The sequence below is a fragment of the Ceratocystis lukuohia genome (assembly GCF_044167205.1).
Source record: "Ceratocystis lukuohia strain C4212 chromosome Unknown Supercontig1_pilon, whole genome shotgun sequence".
Classification (NCBI taxonomy): domain Eukaryota; kingdom Fungi; phylum Ascomycota; class Sordariomycetes; order Microascales; family Ceratocystidaceae; genus Ceratocystis; species Ceratocystis lukuohia.
This window is the reverse complement of record NW_027263520.1, coordinates 2,222,428-2,244,247: the sequence shown is the minus strand read 5'-3', so window position 1 is coordinate 2,244,247 and position 21,820 is coordinate 2,222,428. Positions and strand designations below refer to the sequence as shown.

General features: G+C 48.3%; 5 protein-coding genes across 5 annotated transcripts; 3 read left to right on the top strand and 2 right to left on the bottom strand.

Moving 5' to 3' along the window:
• On the top strand, window positions 1-296 carry HOO65_010562 (uncharacterized protein; the record flags this gene model as incomplete). The annotated part of the gene is made up of 2 exons (XM_071006233.1): window positions 1-19; window positions 91-296. The coding sequence occupies 2 exons, from the start codon at window positions 1-3 to the stop codon at window positions 294-296; spliced, it is 225 nt and encodes a 74-aa protein (XP_070862384.1).
• A 6,250-nt stretch (window positions 297-6,546) lies between these two features.
• HOO65_010561 (putative 6-phosphofructo-2-kinase PB17E12.14c) lies at window positions 6,547-8,897 on the top strand (the record flags this gene model as incomplete). Its single annotated transcript, XM_071005504.1, has 2 exons — window positions 6,547-7,001; window positions 7,232-8,897. The coding sequence occupies 2 exons, from the start codon at window positions 6,547-6,549 to the stop codon at window positions 8,895-8,897; spliced, it is 2,121 nt and encodes a 706-aa protein (XP_070862383.1).
• Window positions 8,898-10,073: 1,176 nt separating this feature from the next.
• Window positions 10,074-12,175, bottom strand: HOO65_010560 (uncharacterized protein; the record flags this gene model as incomplete). The annotated part of the gene is made up of 2 exons (XM_071005567.1): window positions 10,074-11,090; window positions 11,849-12,175. The coding sequence occupies 2 exons, from the start codon at window positions 12,173-12,175 to the stop codon at window positions 10,074-10,076; spliced, it is 1,344 nt and encodes a 447-aa protein (XP_070862382.1).
• A 1,542-nt stretch (window positions 12,176-13,717) lies between these two features.
• Window positions 13,718-17,098, bottom strand: HOO65_010559 (Vacuolar protein sorting-associated protein 11 -like protein; the record flags this gene model as incomplete). The annotated part of the gene is made up of 6 exons (XM_071005343.1): window positions 13,718-15,046; window positions 15,131-15,466; window positions 15,553-15,786; window positions 15,851-16,486; window positions 16,775-17,026; window positions 17,087-17,098. The coding sequence occupies 6 exons, from the start codon at window positions 17,096-17,098 to the stop codon at window positions 13,718-13,720; spliced, it is 2,799 nt and encodes a 932-aa protein (XP_070862381.1).
• A 919-nt stretch (window positions 17,099-18,017) lies between these two features.
• Window positions 18,018-21,663, top strand: HOO65_010558 (Ubiquitin conjugation factor E4; the record flags this gene model as incomplete). The annotated part of the gene is made up of 4 exons (XM_071005312.1): window positions 18,018-18,116; window positions 18,281-18,960; window positions 19,032-19,257; window positions 19,324-21,663. The coding sequence occupies 4 exons, from the start codon at window positions 18,018-18,020 to the stop codon at window positions 21,661-21,663; spliced, it is 3,345 nt and encodes a 1,114-aa protein (XP_070862380.1).
• Window positions 21,664-21,820: the final 157 nt, after the last annotated feature.

The window sequence follows — 21,820 nt, the reverse complement described above, 5'->3', positions numbered from 1 at the left end:
ATGGTTCCAAATACTGGAAGTGGGTTATGATTGGTTCAGGTCACGAAGGAGGGAATGGACCTCTTGTTTTATGTACATGAGGAATAGCAGGAAGGAGGAAGAGGAAGGAGGAAGAGGAAGAGGAAGAGGACGAGGAGGAGGAAGAGGAAGAGGACGAGGAGGAGGACGAGGAGGACGGGGAGGACGAGGAGGACGAGGAGGACGAGGAGGAGGAGGAGAGAAAAAGCCTTGTAGCTACGGCCGAGAGAAAGAAGGAACTGTTGTGTATTCACAGTGAAAAAAGTTATCCACTATGACGATGAAGGAATTGGCTTGTGTTGAAAAAAGATGGCCATCACAGTTTTAGATTGTGAATATGGCTGACAAGATAGGGGACTATTGGGGGGTAAAGAGGATGAGGGAGAACGGAAGGGAGCAGGTTTTGTCTAAGGGAGAGCAAAATATGGATGTTTGGAAACATTACCACAATAATAGGAATAGCAAACATTCAACGGGAGACGGCCGAGCTTTACGAGGAGGCTCTAAAACATAGCAGCGTAGTTTGTGATTAGCATAGAACACTATCTGCTAATCTGGCTTGCCGCAGGTGACATAAAATGCCCCCTTCCGCGTGAGGCAAACACCGCGTGCATCACGGGTTGTGCTGGAACTAAGTGTACTGGCGGATTACATGGCATGAATGTGTTGGCTAGTGCTTGCCTATGGGGGGACTCACTTGAACTGAGGCCTGGGTAACAAACATCTGATAAACGGCGTCAGGTGCGGTTTAAAGGCTTTCCCACCGAGATTTCCTCCTATCTGACTATACAGGGTAGCCCTCGTACTTGGATTACTTCAACATAATATTAACATGGTGTGTATACGTACTCAAGGCAAAGGGCGGCTTATTTGCATCTATGAGGTGATGGTCAAACGTTAGTGGATGGCTTAGCGGGCTGATTCTCTAGTTATCTGGCTATCTGTCTATTTGGCTGGCGGTGGAACATGTCTGGAATCGAAAGATAGGTGCGTGCACGTCTACAGCTTCTGCTCAATGTTGGATGCTTTTTTCTGGAAGGCCATGCATAAAATTCTCCTGAGTTTTAAGGCGAAGCAGGGCCAGGGCGTGGGTGCAAAAATTTCAAAGGGGGGGCATGAGGCGAGGAGGTCGAAGACAAGTCGTCATCACTTCACAGGGAGAAACTGAGATATCGAGACGATTATACAGCTTTGAAACTGCTAGCAATGCCGTTAACGCGACAAACAAGATCGCCTACATTGTGTGCCATGCTGTGCGGCTCTGGTAGAATAGGAACATGCTAGTATTAAGATATTAATGCCATAGCGAAGTTTGCTTGTGCTGTGATAAAACAGCGGCGTTGAGGGGGTCTTGGCGACGTAGCACTGTGAATTCTTGGCAGCAGACTCAGGACCAGGGCAAAGATAAATGGGAAAAAGTTCCGTTTGATTGTCATCAAGAGGGAAATCGTAAGCGCTATAGAATAGCGTGCCAGGTGGCCAGAGAGTCTTCGGGCGCTTGATGTTGCTTTTTTCGCTGTGCCGCAATGCTGTACATTATTTAAGGTAGTTTGGCTGAAAATATCACATGTTTAGGCATTGGGTAACTAGAATCGTGTGAGGAGAGTTGGGGGGGGGGGGGGGGGAGAAACATAGTGGCTTATGTGTATGTGTGTTTTTCTTGGCATGCGCACAATCATAAGATGCCACAGTTAGAGGAAATGCGAGAGCGCCAGAGGAGAAAGTCCGTATTTTTTTTTTTTGGCTTGGAGCGGGCCTTGCTTGGAGGACAGCTTAGATGGTTATTGACTAATTGGGGAAGCCTTTGTATTTCACGTAGGCAGCAACGCTACCTCGCAAGCTGGATAGGGCAAAGAATACGCAATGCCACTGCGGAAAACAGGAAGTAAATTAGAAAGCAGAAAGCAGAAAGCAGAAAGCAGAAAACAGAAATGGGGTAACTGCCAGGGTCTAGCGACATCGGACCGTTTTCTAATCAAGACCCATTCTAAGCCGCGAATGCCGGCTCAAAATTCCCTCGTCTCCTCTTTTCCCTCCCCTCCGGCAGAGGGCGGATCTATCTTGGGGAGCGTATCGCCGGGTTTCGGTGACGGGTTAGGAAATAAAAAAATATTTTGCTGAGTAGCGTTGTAGTGGGGTAGCCGCCTTCCTTTCTGTGAGGCTTGAAAAGATTTCCGCTGGTGTGATTACGCGGATTACGGAAGTGAAGACGAGGAAATTAGCTGCATATAACTGAGTCGATGAGCGTGATGAGGAAGGACTCATTCCCGTAGGCTTTCTTCCTTCTTCCTTCCTTATCCCTGACGTAGACACACATTTGCATCATTTGGGGTAGAATATAGAATACACATTTTTGAATAGTTAGGTAAGTGGATAGTCTAGCCCTGAAATGCAGCGATCACATCTCTGTCTCCTATTGTGCTATTATCAATGAAGGGGAGTGGGGCTTTGGGGACACATATTGGGCGAGCCCACTTTAAAGATGGACATCATGAGAACGCCCATGGCCTAGGATTTCAAACGCTCTCAAGTGGGGAGACGTACGCCTTCTTGTTATGTCTCAGCGTGGGGGTAACCGAAGGAAGCTTGGAGAGAAAAGTCTCGATAGGTGCTGTACACTGTAAACCGCAACAGAGCCCGTTTGCCTCCTATCCCTTTCTCTCGCCCCACATTAAGTAAGACATTGGCAATACTAGAAATGCATCTGGAAACAGAGCTTAAACAGACTACGACTTCGTGGGAACGTTTATCCCTCCGTCCACTGCCAAGAACTTGATGCTCTCTACAAAGGGAGTCCCAACTTGATTGTCTCAGCAAAACAGATGTGAAAAATCAGGGCAATGGCCAAACTAAAGAAAGGAAACAACACCATGGCGATCAATCCTAGCCTGAGGTGAGTCTGTCAAACAAGACGTAGCTGAAAAGAAACAAAGCCAAGATACACACACGTACAAGATAAGCCAGCCGCCAAGCTCAGGCGAAGAAGATCTTGCTGAGCTTTGCAACATGAAAATCAAAAGAAAAAAGAGAAAAAACGGTGTTTTTGGAGTATATGCATGGTGCTGACATTACACCTGATTGGCCGGTTAATCAGAGGAGAAAAGTTGGAGGGCAAAGACAATAAGAGGAAAGGTGAGATTCGGCCAAAGGCCTGCCTTTCCGGGTGGACACGCTTGTTTTGGAGGAACACAGCACCTCCTCCCTTCCCTTCTCTTCTCGAGCGATGGGCATGTGGACATGTGTACTTGGATTGTTGCTCATGCATTTGCGTGTTGGCTCAATGGTAGCAGTGAAATTCTAGCTATCTTTTTTTTGCAAACAAGCGAAAGAAAAAGGAAGCTCGTCATGTGGGTTGAGCCATGCGTGGCGGGGTGAACGAAGACACGAGGAAACTATTTCTTTTCGTCTTCTTTTGCTTCCATTGGCAGGGCAGCGTTGCCTCGACTCTGGAGCGATTACACTGTGCACATGCAGCCTGGAGAGAAACATGCACCTTTGCGCCATTGCGCCATTGACTCCGGGATGGCTTTTTCTGCTTGCGATTCAGGCTATCTCTGTTCCAGATGCGGCAAATGGTCGCTGTGTGCTAACAGTGGCAAGAGACTAGTGGCAGTGGCTAGCAGCGTCATCCGCAGAATCAAGGTAGCTGCAGCCGTGAGCGTGCAGCATAGCATTCGAAAAGGGTAGGCAACTTGTTCGAGAATGGCAAGCACAAACGCGGCTGCACAGATGCGCACATGCCCAACATGCGACACCAGCCGCCTGCCTACCTTATACAGAACGCACCAAACGAAGCAGAAACAGAAGCAGAAGGTGGGAGACACGAAAGAAGGAGAGGCGAGGGAGGGTGTGTGTGTGTGTGTGTGTGTGTGTGTGCGTGTGGGTTGATTGATAGTTGATAAGCTGAATAGTGGGGCCTGGTCTTTCCAGTTCTTCATCGCTGCTTTTTTGTGCGCCTGTCTGCCTGGCTGTCTGCGGTCAAGCCCAGGCCGCATCCTAGCTCTTCTCTTCTATCGCCTTCCTTACCCCAAGATTCCTAGTTATCAGTAGTCAAACCTTTTAGTTGCTTATTTTGTCCCATTTAGAGCAGGACAAAAAATTCTTGCCATCAGGGCATAGAGCCACTAAAAGAAACTAAAAGAAGAAGAGGGCAAAGAAACAACCGAGCCAGCCTTGTCTTTTAATTCCTCACTTCCTTTCCTCTCTTTTTCTTGATTAATAAAAGTCAGACAGAGCCCTTTCTCCAACCGACTCACTTGCTACGGAACATCGACTTGTTTTTTCGCCAATACGACCGAACTCCTCTGTCCCCCACGCCAACGTCCCCAAGCTCGCACGTTGCTATACCCCTCGTGCATTCTCGTGCACTCGCCTTTTCTTGATGCGCACTGCTGCCAAGCGCTTACAGTAACCCCAAGGAGACAGGTGAACAGGCCAGGAGTAGCACCCACAGCCACCAAATCTACCAATCACCCTGGCCAGCGGCCACTGTTGAGAATTGCCGTTTCTCTCTTCTGCTTCTGCTTCTGCTTCTACTTCTGCCTCTGCCTCTGCTACACTGCCTGCCATTGCCACCGCCAACAGCACCCAGCACCCAGCATAGCAAAACGCTGGGGCCAATCAGCAGCAAACCACACCACCATCGCATCACGCTGGTCAGCCCCAACGCTTTTCTTCTACGGATTTCAGACGGACTGCATTGATGCCCCCCTCAGAGGATTAAGCCGCCATTTTATCTCTTGTCTGTCTCATCTTGCGCTGCAACAGGCCTGTACATCTATCTATACACTGTTATCTATAACACAGCACACGCAATAGCACAGTACAGCACAGCACAGCACAGCACGGCACAGCGTACTTCGTACCGTGCAATAGAAGACAATACAGCAAAAATACGTCCTCTTCAGGCTATCGACTTTCTGAACAAGTCTGTCTCTATCGCCTGGTTTTCGCATCGGGCCTATTTGTTCCGCCATCTTAGTCTCAATCCCCAGTCTTAGAACGTCTCAATCTCAGCGCCCAAGGCCCAAAAGGATCGCTATACTTGACTACATCGCATCGCATTGCAGCGTTTGATCGATCCTCGCAAAGCCTCACAGAGCCGTGTCGTGTCCTACGCCCTGCTCTCACTTGCCCAACTTGAGGCGAGGAGTCTTGGTGGATAGAGAGGTGCTAACGGGGCAATTTATTCTGCGTTAACTGTTTCCCCTCCTTTCTCGCCCCGCAACTGGTTGCGACCAGCAAACGATAAGTCGCGACGAAGCTGCAAACAGCCCAAGTTGAAGTTGATAGTGCAGTGCCGCACAACAAAAATTTCATCTTTTTTTTTTGGCTTTTGAGCTTTGCGGTTGCATTTGCATCGGCTTGCTGCCCATTCATTCACTTTTCCATCGCGGCGATTTCGGTGTCTTATTTTCGACCGACACCTCATTCGCATTCGCATCGCATCCTATCATCTTCACACACCATCCATGGGAAGAGTATGAAGAATTTTGCCTTTCTCTCCTAGTCAGTTGAATACCACCTAAGAATACTATTGGACGAATTCCCGTTGGCAAGCTACAACGGAGAAAACGATTTTTTTTCATTTTTTTTTTTTCACGCCGCTTGCTGCTTGCTCTATCAGAAGCAGTCGCCTCGCCTTGCCTGCTTGCATCCACACTCAGTGCAGTATTTCTTTCGCTCTTTTTTTCCTCTTCCTCAACAACCTGTACCCCTGGTCAGTAGCGCCGCATTGGCGTAGGAGAGAGAAAGAAAGCAATATCCTGGCTAAGAAGCCTAAAAGGTCGCCCCTAAAAATAATCTGGCTTAGCTTTTGTTTGATCTCGTCTTTTCCTTTGCTATCTTTGTTTCTTTTCTTTTCTTTTTTTTTTCTTCGTTTCAGTCCATGCAACTATGGCTTCCACACAGACCAGACAATCCGATTCTCAGAGTAAGTCTCACGTTTTCTCAATTAAACAACGGCTCGAACGGCTACCCTTGCCGCTTGTCTCCTCTCCCCTCCCCTTCCTGCCACCCCCCCCCCCCCCCCCAAAATCCCATCCTATGCGCCTACCTGTGCCTATGTCTATGCCTACACCCTACAGAACTACAGAGCCTTCCTAGCCCCCTATTGAGACGGTGTTTGGGCAATGCATTCTTGGCAGCACATCTTGTGGCAGCACGCTTTGTAATTACTGGCTGATCTGGCCCTGCCTCAGTTATACTGCACACTATGCTATGCTGCACGCTGCACATAAGCTGTTCCTGTTAGCCCAGTGATACTACTATGTATGTGCTGCGGCTGTTGATATATGACTGCATCCCTTTCCACCCTCAATCTGCCCGCATTTGATCCGGTCCTGTTCTCTTCATCACTCATCACTCATCATCTTTTTTTCTTTCAAGCAAGCACAAACAAAGCATATTTTCTTATATATTTTCCTTCTCCTTCTTGACTAACGACAATTTTCTTTTCTTTCTCTTTCTTCAGCACCTTCTTCAGGTTATTTCAGACAATCTAGTCAATCTAACCTTGCCAAATTTGTCATGAACAACAACCAAGCAAACACAACCCCCACGTCTATCCATCGCCCTCCCACAGAGGCCGATTTTGCTTTGTCTTCTTTAACCTCCTCCACGCAGTTCAATGCTCGTCCTCACACTCAATCCCAGACAAAGCTACCTTCTACCCAGCCTGTCATCCAACAAAATGGCCTCCCTACACCTTCAACAACACCAGGCGCTACTACGCCTGTCCTCGCCGTAACGCGCTCTCTACAAGAGTGCCAAATTTCTGGCAATGTCCCTATCCCCATGACTACCTCGCCCACTTCGCTCTCGAACCCATCATCATCCGCCCTGGGTGCCCAGAGCGTAGGCTTTTTACCTCTGCCTCCAAATGCTCCCTCTAGCTCCCCTCCCCAGTCTGGCCCTGAGTCAAAGAGCGAGACTCCCTTATCTGGTATGAGCATGCCGTCGACTGCCACTAGCTCGCCAAGGCTGTAAGTTTTTTCTTTTTTTTTTTCTCCCTTTCCCCCTCCATCTCTGTCTCGTTATTCTTTGCTATGTATTGGAGAAAGACGTTTGCCTGTTTTACTGGCGTCCAATGTTATCGTGTCTTTCGCGTTCTTCACCCCGCGCTTTCCAAAACTCCACATAATCCAACTTTTATTTATTATTGTTCTACTCTTATACTTTTTATTTTATTTCGCTTCTTGCTAACAATGGACAGTCCCCCTCTTAGACAAAACTCTGGTAGCCAAACACCTCGTGTTCGCCCTCATGCCACTACTCTCAACATTCCGGGGATGACACGTTCCAAGGCTTCTCCCGATGGAAAAATCGCCGAGCGGGACGTTGCTGCAAAGTTGGTCATTGTCATGGTCGGATTGCCTGCTCGCGGAAAATCCTACATTACCAACAAACTCCAGCGCTACCTTTCTTGGCAACAGCACAACTCTCGAATTTTCAATGTTGGTAACAGACGGCGAGTTGTCGCTGGTTTGACCCCCGCAACTGCTTTGCCCGATGCTAAGCCCAGCAGAGATGCTTCCAAGGTCGCATCTATGATTTTAGGCGGAGGGCCCGTTAACTTGCCACATCCTCCCGAATTGAACCTCAACGACCCCAACATGGACCAGTCCGCCCAGTTCTTCGACCCTTCCAACACGGAGGCTGCGAAGCTTAGAGAGCAAGTCGCTATGGCTACTTTAGATGAGCTTCTCGACTACCTTCTTCTCCAGGGAGGATCAATCGGTATCCTAGATGCTACTAACAGCACCCTCAAGAGAAGGCAAATGATTGTCGAGCGCATTAAGGCCCGCGACGATAAACTAGGAATTCTTTTTATTGAAAGCATATGCAACGACAAAGACCTCCTAGAAGCCAACATGCGCTTGAAGCTCTCCGGTCCCGATTACCGCGACAAAGATCCTAACCAATCTCTCGAGGACTTTAGACGTCGTGTTCATGCCTATGAAAAAGCCTACACTCCCCTGGGAGAATGGGAAGAAAAGAACGACTTGCAGTACATCCAGATGATTAACGTGGGCCAGAAGATTATCCAGTACCGCCTTCGCGGCTTTCTCAGCGGCGGTATCGCATCATACCTGGCATCTTTTAACCTATCCCCTCGTCAGATTTGGATTACACGCCATGGCGTTAGTGTGGATAACGAGGCTGGCAAGCTTGGCGGTGATTCAGAGCTTACTGAACGCGGCCATATCTTTGGCCATGATTTATACGAGTTCATGACACAGAAACGCAAAGAGTGGCTTTACGAACAAACAGCCCGCACGATGAACTCGTCTTTCCCTCCTCTACCGGGCGACCATACGCCACCGTATCCCGAGATCAATCGTGAGCTCAATGAGAAGAACTTCTGCATCTGGACTTCCATGATGAAGCGTAGCGTGGAGACTGCCGAGTATTTTGAGGCTGACGAAGACTACGACGTCAAGAACTGGGAGATGTTGAACGAGCTCAATGCCGGAAACTTTGAAGGCATGACATACAAGGACATTGAGGAGCGGCACCCCGAAGAGTACAAGAAGCGGCAAAACGACAAGCTCAACTACATCTACCCTGGAGTGGGCGGCGAGGGCTACCTCCAGGTTATCAGCCGAATGAGAGACATGGTACGCGAAATTGAGCGCATCACTGACCACCTACTGGTCATTGGCCATCGCTCAGTGTGCCGCGTGCTGATGGCCTATTTTATGGACTTTACACAGCAGGACATTGCCGACATGGATGTTCCCCTAGGAATGGTATTTGCCATCGAGCCCAAGCCATACGGAATCCAGTTCCACGCGTACCGCTACAACGAGGAGACGAGGCAGTTTAATGAGTTGCCCGACTACAAGCCTCAACGCATCAGCAGCAAGACCATGTCTTAGGGGACTGTTTGATGCCTTGTGCCTTACGTATCTCTCTTCGCATCTCTTGAGATTTCGCTGTACCTTTTTTTTTTTTTTCTTTTTCCTTTGTTCTTGCTGGGTTTTGGAGTGGGATTGTATCTTGAGCGGTCAGCCTTTTTTTATTTTTTTGTTCTTGATTTTGCCTCCAAGGCTTTATTTACAGTCCCCCGAATCGAACGATTCGGACGACGGACCGGATTTGTTATCTTTTCATTCTTTGTCTATTCCCCGGCGCCGGGAGGCGATTTCACGACATATTTTTATTCGTCTCTTTTTTTTTTATGGTTTGGTGCGGGCCTTGTTTTTGGTGTTTTCTCAGCCTTTTTTGGTATATTGCATCCTGTCTGTGAAAACATAACATGGCCTGCTTGTTATGTTGTGTAGATCAATGATCAATCGCTATAGACACGCACGGAAATATTATCTTTCCTCTTCTTTTGTTTCTTTTCTCTTTTCTCTTGTGATTCGAGCCGGACTCTACACAAAAAGTCAGGTCTTCAGTATTGATGACGACATAAGTCTCACGCTTTCTCCTACCATTTCCTCTTGAAAATAGGGCGATGGCCGCAAAGGAACAATGGATCACGGACTTGGGCTGTTTTTGCCTCTCCACCGCCAATTTGCGTCGGCCGATGAGTTGGGCGGAAACTACACTCCCCCCCCCCCATCATCCATCCCGACTCTTGATTCCCTCCTTTATAAACTACTGTCTGTCTGCCTGTTGGTGTCAGTAAGAAAAAAAAAATCAGGAAATGTTACAGGTGGCTGACTAGACCGAAAAAGCCTTGTGTGGATTTATTTTGTTCCCTATCGTGGATTGGATTAGGCTAGAGTTAGGTAACGAGGGAATATACTTGTTTCAGACACACATTATACATCATGTGCACACAAAAGTCAACTGATTCAAGTTGGGGTGGTCTAGTACTCGCTTGGTCCTTTGACTTTTTAATTGTGATTCTAGCTTTATGCTGTATTTTCAATCTTGGCCTACCCTTTAACCTCGCTCGTCCTGTTAGACACGGACCCTCAAGATAGAAAATTTATGCAATGGCGCAGACAAAAAGTAATGTATTGTTTGTTATATGGGTCACGTGACATGGTCTATACTATATAATGGGGAAATTGGTGAAGTGGAACAACGAAAAGCAAACGGTATCATGGCGGCGAGGACGAAGAAAACACGTTGGGATCGCGAAGGAGCTGTTGTTCAACCCACGTTGGCCAGGTGTTGTAGAACTGGTGCGTGTAGTCAACCAGTCGGTTGGTGTACCTGAGCCATTTGAAGCCACCGAGCTGGATTGTTGAGAGGTAACCGTGGTGATGGTGGGGGCCACCGTGCCGGGAACTGCTGCCCTGCTGACTCTGTTGGTGGTGGTGCCGGGTACTGCGATTTGGATCGGCCACGGCAGCCAGCATCTGATTGAGTCCGATCCAGTGCGTGTTGAGCAAGACCATAACCTGGTTGGTCGGGTTGATGACCTTGCAGAACTGGTGGTGCGGCATGGTCATCCACCAGCGATACTGGGTGCGCAAGACTTTACAGGCCTGATCAGATGAGACATACAGCGTGGCAACCAGCTCGGACAACAGATGCTGGTATTCAATCTCAAGTGGTTCGTGACACAGCGACTGCAGCGTAGAGATAGCAGTGCTAGCCATGTCAATCCAGTGGCGCGAGAGCAGCGGTAGGGCCGGTGGGCGGTGGAAGAGCGGCGGGGTGGAACCAAGCGGTGGGTGCAGGTGGCTGTGGTGGCTGTGGTGGTGGTGGGGCTGGTAGTGCTGGCTGGAGCTGGAGCTAGCAGTGGCGCTAGCAGTGGTAGTAGCGGGATGTATCGGCGGAGAGGCAATAGATTGCTGTAGAGAAGAGAATATTGGAGACAGACCCTTCATCCACATGTGCATGCCAACAATCAGGATGCCGCGTACAAAGACCATGAATTCAACCATTCCGTCATCGAGGAGCACGCTCTGGTGGGTCAGCGCATAGCAAGTAGCGATGAGGGCATTGGTTTCTTCCATCGATCCAGACACGCGTTTGACATCGTTGAGGCGGCGTTTGAGAGCTTGGACGGCTTTATGGCGGTGGGACAGGGCGATGTGGTTTAGGCTAGGATCAGTGGTGACTAGATCAGTGGCAGCCAAGCCGAGAACAGCGTGCATGAGATAGTCATACTATTGAGGGTGTGGGGAGAAGTCAGAAGGTCAACATAGACATGAGGCGGCATTTTTTTGGTGGAGAGAGAGGGAGAGAGAGAGAGAGAGCTAGGAAAGCCCAGTGACTTCAACAATGATATCGCAACAACATGGATGGATACAGACTTACCATGTGACAAAGATACGGCACTTGGTAGCTCCATACGCGGGCGTGCGAATTGGGGCTGTGGGCTAGAAAGTGTTGGAAAAAGCGCATGTCCAACAGACTAAACAGTGGTATTTGGTTGTGTGGCTGGTGGGTGACCTGAGGGACATGCGGATATTCACATGTTAGCCCCGTTTTGACACAATGGCCACAGGCTGGTCGGCTTTCTTGGCACTAAATTGAGGGATGCGGTGGCAAGAAAACCAGCAAAGGTGTTAGAGAAAGAACAATGGGGAATGGATGTGCAGCGAGCAACCAAGTGGCAGTGGATGGATAATGGCGGGGTTAAAGGGTGGCTGCAGGCACAAGATCAGAGAGCACAGAGAAATGCGACAGAGAAATGCGACAGAGAATAAAACATCCCTTCTCTCTTTTTCTTCTTTCTCTCTCTCTCTTTCTTCATGTGTATGTATGTCTCTTCCTCCCCGGGAAGCACCAGCGCCGGCCGGCCGCTTCCGGAGCGCGCCGGAATAAGCCAGTCAGCCCCCTCCCTCCCCCCTCCCCCCAGCCAATGGAGAAGACAGTAGAAGAATAGAAGAAACGGACGAAAAAAAAAAAAAGAAAGACGGACCTTGATACGCCGCCGTTTGCAGTTGAAGCAGCCCCTGCGCGACTTTGTGTGGCCACGGCGTTCCTTTTTTTTGCGCAGTAGAGCAACCTCTGGCCGGCTGCTGGAGGCCGAGCCTGTGCTGCCACCACAACCACCACCTTCGGCTGACGAGAGCATATCTGGCGGACTTTGTGAGCCTCCGTCTACAGAGACTGAGCCTACAGACGCGTCTTCAATGTCTAAGCCGCCATAATCTGGATTTGGCGCAGACTCAAAACTGTAGGCGGCAGCGGAACCTTGGAAAAGCATCGAGGGCATGTTAAGGTTAAAGTTGAGGTTGGGATCCATGACGGGTAAGTAGGAAGAGGGAAGCAGTTAGGTTATTAGTATGAGATTAAAAAAAGAAGAGAGGGAAATATAGAAAGAGAAAAGGGGTGGGGGACGAGAAAATCAGAGGCCATTAACATGAAAGAGCATGTGTTATGCGTAGGGGGGGGGAGGCCGAGGAGGAGGAGACGAATCTATAATAATAACAACGGGGCGCAAGAAGAAGGGAAGAAAGAGAGGAAGAAGGTTAGAGTCTTGGAAAAAGACAAGTATTCGCAAGCAATCAGCAAATTATACAATCTGATCGCTTTTAGAAAGGAACAGAAAAAAAATCATCCAAACCGAAGAAAACGATGAACGATGTTAGTTGAGACGACCTACCGCCCAAAGAAGCCAACGTGCGATAAAATGGAGACAATAAAAAAGGATAAATTAATTTTTGTAGAAATGCAACAGGATGGGAAAGAAGGCATAAATCAAAGGCTTTAACCCCACAAAAGAACAATCCAGTTCAAGCAAAAACCCTCCTCTACCCGTCAAAGCCGCCAGATAGATAGCTGGACTAGCAACGAAGATCACAAACCCTTGTGAGAACCCTTAGGGCTAAAACAGCTCTGTCCCTAGATGGGCTAGTGCGAGCAGTGCTAGATCGATGGCAGCGAAGAGAGCAGGAAGGAAGGAGCAAGAGCAGGACGCGTTTGCTTCTCTCCACCGCCGGCGAGACGAAAAAAGTAAGTGCCTTTCTTGGCTTTTCTGCTTTGCCAGAGTTATGCATATTTATATCTGCCCTTGCAAGCCCGTGAATATGAAGGCTCTGTTTTTTCTCCTTCTTCTTCCCCAAATAGAACAACTGACAGGGCCGCGTCAAACACCTGCCAGCCCACCGTTCTCGCAGGCTGTCTGGGAATTATCGCAGTCGTGAAGGGAGACAAATATGGGCGAGGGTAGCAGGTGGAGTAGGGCTGCTGACGTTGCAGCGAGGAGGGGCTACGGCCCTTTTATTGTCCCTAATCCTCCCCATTTGCTCTCTTGTCTGTCTTCCTTTTTTTTTTTTCCTTTCTTTTTCCTTTGTTTTCCTGTTGCAAAGCTCCTCCTACCCGCCCTTGAAGATTCAATGCAAGGGAGATCCCCGCCCAGAGCTCCAACCTATCTTGCTCCTTTGCTACCTGCAGTCTCAGGGCTGGTGGTGGGCGCTGGACTTGGTCTGATAAGCTAATAATAACACTGGCCTCCCCTAGCCCTGACCCCAATTCCAGGCTCGAACTAGAATCTAGGCCCGATCTCGACTCGAGTCAGTCTAGCTCGTCATAGCTAGGCCCACGTTAAATTCAGATAGACTTGGGTTTCCCACAGCCTTATCTCCGCTCTGAACTGACTGTTGGTTGGTTTTCAATTAGGCCCTGCCCTCTCATCTAATTTACATACACTTCCAATCCTTGTTCTTCCCTGCCCCATCCCCTGTCTTCTCTTCCCTGACCTTTACTCAGCATCTATCCCTTTCTATTCCGAGTATCCGCTCTCCTTCTCCGAGTATCTGCTCTCCTTCTACGAGTATCTGCTCTCCTACTCCCCATCAGCTGCATGCGACATCACTCCGCGGCCATACCAATCTGCTATCGTGCCAAGCCGGTCTTCGCTTCTTTCAAGCTCTGTCTTGAACAACTCATGTTTGGACGCGTTGTCCTCCTGCGCACGTCGCAGCGCTCGGATAGTCGCATTTTCGCCTGCGCATAGTGGGCACTCAGCGTCTGGTTCGGCTCCACCGCCCCGAAGACACCGCTGGTGGAAGCTGTGCTTGCATAAAAAGTGAACAACTGGAAGCTCCAATCCTCCCCCGCAATCTGAACATCGTGTTGCTTGAAATACCGTGGGCCTCGTACTTATTTCCACTAGCTCTGCACGCTTCTGCTCAGTCTCTGCACGGAATGCTGTTATGCGGCGGCGATTGACACCAATTTCTCGTCTCTCGCGCTCAATTGTTTCGCTTAAATAGGGTTTGATCATACCCATAGTAGCTACCCCTCCTGATTTTTGTGCCTGGCCGACCAGGGTCTGGATCACTTGCAGAGGCGCCATTAGTCGGTCTTTGTCGATCTTGTTAAGCACATCCGCTAGCTCACTAGCCCCTGCTTCTTCTAAAACACTGGGGTGCGAGGTCAGATATGTGAGTGCTGCTGGGTAAAGCTGGGGTTCCTTGTTGCCATATTTTCTCAATGCTTTCATTGCGCCTCGTGTATCCTTGGCAGACGTGTATGATCGGAAAATATCAAACAATAGCCCTGACTGTTCTTTGACTAGCGTGGTGCCATCTTTGAAATCCGAGAGGTCTGAAAGAAGCAGAACGTTGGAGCTTTCCATTGGCGTGCTGTCGCGCTCAATGAGCTTCTTGGCCTTGGATTCCCACTCTTCTTGGTGCTCCCCCTTGGAATCTACTGACTTGCGGAGGTACATTTCAAACAGGGTAGTGTAAAGGTCTGTCTTATCAGACTCCTTAACATCGGGCTCCTCCAGGCAAGACTCCAGAAATTGGATGAACTCGTCAGGGTGGTCAATGAATGACGAGAATGCCGTTCTGGGCGGGGGGGCCATGTACTTGGGCGCAGGGATATCGTCTTCGTCTGCTAAAATAACCGTGTTTTTTACTTCATTTCGACCGGGCGTTCCCGGAGAAGCAATGGCCGAGTTGTTGAGATATGGCAGAGCTATGAAATTAGTCAGATTCTGCACTGCTGTTGCAGCAATTCCGGAGCCAGCCCGGCTCTCGCTCTCTATTGGCGCAGTATCAATCTTTGGTCTGTATCGGCCAGTGTAGTAGTCAACAAACACCTTTGTTGTTTCCTTGGGACAATTTTCAATCAAAACACGAGCATACTTCATCAGGCAGGGGAAGGCCTAATGGGGAGGGTATAATTAGCTGGTATTTCTTTTCTCCACTGGTGCTGCCATAACCTGAGCAAACGGTGTATTCTAACTTACAGTATCGGGATGCTGGTGGCAGATGAAGTCAAGCGCATCTTTATACTTTTTCGAGTCCTCTACAAGGATATCAACAACCATCTCTGTTTCGCCATGCTGTTCGGCAAGGTATGCTGCTTGTTCAAAGTATCCGCCTTGTCGACACATAGAGATAGCAGTATCAAGATCAAACTTGAGGTCACCCGGCGACTTGATGAACTTTTCAAGCTTGTCAATATCTTTCAACTTGGCATAACAGTTAAGGAGAAGAGTTGTGTGATCGGCCGTTGCTTTGCGATGCTCGTGGAGTTGCTCAAGATACGAAATGAGGTTGTGAATCCTTTGCGTGTCTAAAAACTATGCATTCATTATTACGTCAGTATAGCAACTTTTTTTCTAAAAAAAAAAAAAAAAAGTCTCTGGGATATATGCCGAGAGCGTACCTTGCGGATGACCTGCGATGGCTCTGTTGTGTCAATTGCACGAATGTATTGCATCATGGCCCCATCGTAATCAGCCTTCTGATATAAAAAGTCGCCAAACTTGCGGAAAATCTGATTCTGTTGCTCTGGCTCTAACCCCGATTTTTGGGCTAGTTCAATCGCAAGCGGGTATAGATTTCGCTGGTACAACATGTCGAGCTTGCTTTGGAGGTTTTTTTCGTGGTATCTTGTAATCTGCACGGTCATAGTTTAGAGCAACTTTCTACACAGGGTCTGGACTATCCTCAGGTCTACATACCTTGCCGTCTTGTGCTAATGTATAGAGATCATCCCATAGCTCAAATATGTGCTTCACCGGGGACACAACGGACTCTGTATGAGCAATCACACGCAGGCTGGGTTCTAAGAGATAGAATGTCGACACATTGAGCATATCCGAAGCTCCACCAAAACGTTTCATGGGTTCACTTTGGGCCTGAGAGGTCTCCGTAGTTGGCGGACAGATGAGGGCAACATAATCTCTGTAGCTTGAAATCATGCTTTTGGCGCTCTCATACGCACAAGGTGGCCCTCTACCATCGATGGTATAATAATACAGGGCATCTTCTCGGGCCACAATGACGTCACCGGTCTTTTTGTCTCGAGACATGCACCCAACACCACAACCTACGTCCTCGACTGTTTTTGCTGGAAGATTTTGCCCCTTTTTGGAGATTGAAATTCGCAGGATTCGTGATGTAGTGGATATGAATAGATTTGTGTCTGGAGCGTCGGAAGATAGTTCGACACCAGTAATTGGCTCGTCGGATTCGTGTACAATACGTTGCTTGGCGCCCAGGTCATTGATTAGGTCGCCTCGAATAACAATTACGGAGCCATTAGCAAAGCCAACTGCAATCTGGCGGAGATCCTCATGTGCAGCGAAGGCCGAGATCTAGCATGCATAATATCAGTGCCCGTGTCCCCAATACGATGCAAGCGACATGGACAATCGATCTCCTAGGTAAATAATGGGGGAGGGGTTTATTCTCACAGGAAATTGCTTCTTGTTGTTGTTGATTGAAAGCGTTGTTAAGCATGTTGGGATGTTTGTCTTCTTAACCGGTTTGTCTAATGCCCACACCTTCAATACTGGTGCATTGCTTAGATCCTCCTGCATACCATACCGTCAGCGCACACGAGCATAATTGATTTTGTAGGCCACTCGCGAAAATTTACGAACCGATATTGTCACTAGTAGGCTTGTGCCATCGATTTGGCGCATATGGGTGATGGTCCCAACATCATGAGCGAGAAAGCTACGCACGATCTTCCATTTGGAGTTGACGATGCGAACATATCCATCGAATGAGCCGAGGAACAGATTGTCGGACCCAGTGCAGAGGCACGATATTTCGTTGCTTTGGAAAAATATCCGGGTTTCTTCATCTAGCAGTTTGACAGATGCGATGTCAAAGAAATCGAATGACTTCCACTGAAGGTAGAGGGCGATATGTTAGTAGTAGGGTGAAAATGTCTGGCCAAAGGTACGTACCGATAGAGCCATGTTCGGTGTGGAAATGGTCTGTAGAATAAGGTGTGGCTTCGAGAAACAAAGGAGTTTGCAGATTTTCGGCGGGTGATGTTGTAGTTCCGCAAAGAACCTCGACGTTGTCGCAAGATTTATGGTAGAGAGCAGAGTCAATGAAGCTTGAAGCTTTGAAGCTTGTTATCTGGGCAAGAAATCCCCTTTGGTAGATAATTAAGCACGTGATAGCTGAAGCTAGGGTTAGTCAGAAGCACCATCCGATGAGGACTTTTGAAAGCCACGGGTTACGGTAGAACAGCGCAACGATAGAATAGTAGGATATCAGAGAAACAAAATAGCGAAAAAAAAAAAAAAAAAAAAAAAAAAAAAAAAAAAAAAAACTAATGTGAATAGAAGAACAGCAACAATAGCGAAAAAGGGACTTGGAACTGAGCAAGCTGCAAGCGTCAGCTGTGAGGTTATCGTCCCATGTTTCTCCCTGTCCTAAGAGGTCTTCGCTAACCCTTAAATGGCCTAAACAATAGATGCCTCGTTTGATGCTGGCTGCACATCTAAGCACATCTATGCAAGCCAGCCGTTTACTAGAGCGCTAGAGCGGAGCCTTGCATGTTTCCCCTCTATTTTTTCCTGTACTTTATCCCGTCGTAGAACCAGACTGCAAACTTTGGCACGTCTCAGCCACTGTCTATATCTCGTATAGTTGTTTTTCTGCTTCATCATCTTTCATCCCTTTAAAGAATCCTTTTATACGGATAACAACTTATCGTCGCCCTGTCTGGCACAGAGCCTGTCCAAAGCCTTGCCCGTCCAAGTTCGACCCCTCTATCCCGCCCATCCCGCCTGTCCGCCCATCTTGGTCTATCTTTGCCTACCCCCTCCCTCCCTCCTTTCATATCCATCTAATAATCGTTAATTGGCACACGTGCGTGTATCTTCAATGGACCCCAATAGCAATCCATTTGAGGGCTCCGCCGATCCGGGGACCTCCCAGCCAAATCAAACTCCAGATGCCCCTGACCGGGAGACGATGGAGAAGGTCCGTAAATTATCATTCCAACAATTTCCCTCTTTTTTGGATTAGCTAGTCGTATCATCCTTTATTGGAACTAGCACTGGAAATAGCATCAGCATCGGCTATACACTATCAGTACCATCATAGATTATGCACTAACCGTTTGTTTCTTTGTCCTGCATCATCAGATTCGTCTCCGCCGTCTGGCTAAGCTAGGAACAACAACCAAGGCTACAGACCCTTCGGAAAGCCATTCGGGCTCAAACCCTCCAAGCACATCTGCCGAGCCTACAAAGCCCTCCCGGTCCCAACTCGTTTCCCCTTCCGCCTCATCCTCCATCCTTAAGGCTGCGGCAGAGAACAAAACCGCCAAGCCTGTCACAGGTAGGCTGGGAACCAAGCGTCATAGAGAAGATCATGGCATTGACTCTTCTTCATCAGAGAAACCCATCGCTCCGCCCACTCGAAAAGCTATGCCCGTGCAGCTTGAAAGCTTACAGGACTATACGGACCGTATTCTACAAACAATTCTACAAGCTACTGTGGACCCTGAAAACCACACTCTCAAGTCCAATAAGAATGTGCAACTCACCTTTCTTCCTAACCTCAGTGCAGAGCTGGCCTCAGAGAACCAGCCTCTGAAGCTCAACACTGGTATTCTTGACTCGGCCATTCTGGAAGCTACCAGCATATTTCCCCAAAGCAAGCCCCTACTACACTATCTCTTGCCAGCTTGGAGCAGAGCTCAGACACTTAGAAGAACGCCTACTAGGGATATGACGTCCGAGAAGACTGAGGTTCTGGAAGAAGCTAAACGCATGTGTATCAGCAACTGCATGTTTGCCCTTGCAATGCCCATGCTTTTTGGGTAAGACATTTGTTTACATAAATGTAGTTGAAAACTTGCGACTAATTGGCTAACAAACTTTGCCTTTCTAGTCGCGACTCCGATGAAGATGACAAACTCCCGGCTCAATATCTGGCACAGAGTCTCATTTTACACCCGACAGACTCCTGTGGCATTGATGATGAGTTCCTTAAAGAGGCTATCGGCCGCTTTGATGAAGTAGAGGGTCTCAGCGATGTCTTTGCTGAAGCTCTACATATTTTGAGCCTGCAGGTCGCTGGGATGACTATGGAATCGGATTACAGAGGCCATCTCAATGTATGTTGCTCAAATAGATGGCCCTTTGTCATGTGCCTTGCAGCTAACCTGTTGATTTGCACTTAGGCCTTGCTCTTATATTCCAAATTCCCTGATCTCCTACGTATTGTCGCTGAGCACCCCGCCTTCCTTGGTGCTGAAAACGGGCCTGATATCCAGACAAACACTATTCTGGGGCCTTTTTTCAATTTATCGCCCCTGCGCACTGCATCCGTAAAGGTCTTCTTTCCTTCTCCACGTACCATGGACAAAGCTGCAATTGCTAGATCTCAAGACTCTATGCGCATGACCCTCCAGGCTTTGCAAATAGATCTTCTGGGAGTCATTAATGCTTTTGTGCGTGTTGATAGTAAGACGCGAGGCAAGACTTTGGACTGGTTTGCATTAGTTGTCAACAAGAACCACAAGCGACGTGCCATGCAGTACAAGCCAGAAGAAGTCTCGTCAGATAGCTTGATGGTCAATGCTACCCGAATCCTCGACTTTTTGTGCGAGCCGTTCATGGATACCAGCTTTAACAAGATGGACAAGATTAATGCTGATTACTTTCGCCAAAACCCCCGAGTGGCTATTTCAGATGAGACCAAGATAAACGCAGATGAAGCCACATCCAATGAGTATTATGCACAGACTATCCCCGGTTCATCCCATTTCATTTCCGAGGTTTTCTTTCTCGCTCTTGCCGCCCATCACTATGGAATTGAGTCCGTTTCTACTAAGCTTAGAAATATGGACCGCGAAATCAAGTATTTTGAGAAGAACCTAGCGAAGATGGAAGCCGAGCGGCCAAAATTTGCCAATAACCCTGCGCAAAGGGCGCACTTTGAGAGTGTCATAGCGCGCCACCGTGAATTCATTGACATCATGACGGGCAAAAAGCACTCCATTGAGGGTATTATGATGGATCAGAAGATGCAGGAGACGTCTCTTCGGTTCATGCGTTACGTTGCTGTGTGGCTACTAAGAGTGGGCAGTCAAAGCGACTACATCCCTGGCCGCACCATAACACTTCCACTTCCCCAATCAGAAAACAGGGCATTTTCGTGCTTGCCCGAATATGCCCTCCAAAATGTGGTGGACAACTTCAAGTTCGTATACCGTTATGTTCCTCAGATTCTCTCTTTCTCCACTGGCCCTGAACTGATGGTCCTGTGCATTACATTCTTGCAATGTTCAGAGCTCATCAAAAATCCTTACCTCAAGTCGTCCTTAGTTACGCTACTATTCTCTGGAACATGGCCTATTAGCCAATATCAGGGTGGCGTTATGACAGATTTGCTTGCCTCCTCCGACTTTGCGAACAAGCATCTTTTGCATGCGCTTATAAAGTTCTACATTGAGTGCGAAAATACGGGGGTCAGCTCTCAGTTCTACGACAAATTCAACATTCGTTATGAAATCTTCCAGGTCATCAAAACTGTCTGGAGCCGAAACGAAGTATACAGCAAACAGCTCAAACATGAGAGCAAGGTTAACCGAGAGTTTTTTGTCCAATTTGTCAACCTGCTGCTGAACGATACTACCTACGTGCTTGACGAGGCTATGGGCAAATTTCCTCGGATCCGAGCTCTTGAGAAGGAGCTGGCTTCAGATGCCCCTAACACTCTGAGTCAAGAAGACCGCCAGAAGAAGGATGATGAGCTCCAGCAGCTGGCTTCATCGGCCACTAGCTACATGCAACTGGCAAACGAAACCTTGGAGATGATGAAACTTTTCACTTCGGCACTCAAGGATGCCTTTATCATGCCCGAAATTGTGTATCGCCTGGCTAGCATGATGAACTACAACCTTGAGACCCTAGCTGGCCCCAAGGGTGGACAGCTCAAAGTCACTAACCCAGAAAAGTACCACTTTCGGCCTATTCAGCTATTATCAGACTTTATTGATATCTATATCAACTTAGGCTCATCTCCTGACTTTATCGAGGCCGTTGCTGCTGACGGCCGCTCGTACAAGCCTCTTATTTTTGATCGTGCATACACTATCCTGTCTAACAAGTCGATGAAGGATCCAACCGAGCTGAAGCTGTTTGCGCAGATCAAGGACCGCTTCTTTGAGGCTAAGGCGGAGGCCGACCAGGCCGAGCTCGACCTGGGTGATATCCCAGCCGAATTTGAAGATCCTATTCTAGGTGATTTGATGAAAGATCCTGTGCTTCTACCGTCTCAAAACATTGTCGATCGGTCAACGATTGTACAGCATTTATTGTCAGATGCCAAAGACCCGTTCACAAGACAGCCTATGACCATCGATGATGTTATCCCTGACTCGGATCTCAAAGATCGCATCAGCAAGTGGAAGGAAGAGAAGCTTGCCGCTGCAAAGCAACGGTTGAAGGACATGGCTGCCCTAGAGGTTGCTGACGAGCTAGCACCCGGACCTGATGCTATGGATACGACAGAATGAACGTTGATGGTGGATCATGGGCGGCTTGGTGTCAGCATGGTAATGGTGTCCAATACAGGAAGCAAAAAGAGTTTGTCCTGGCTAGAAAATATTTTGTGGGAGCTACGTGTACATGATCATACCGTGGGGTACATAGGAAATGTACACAGCATGCAAA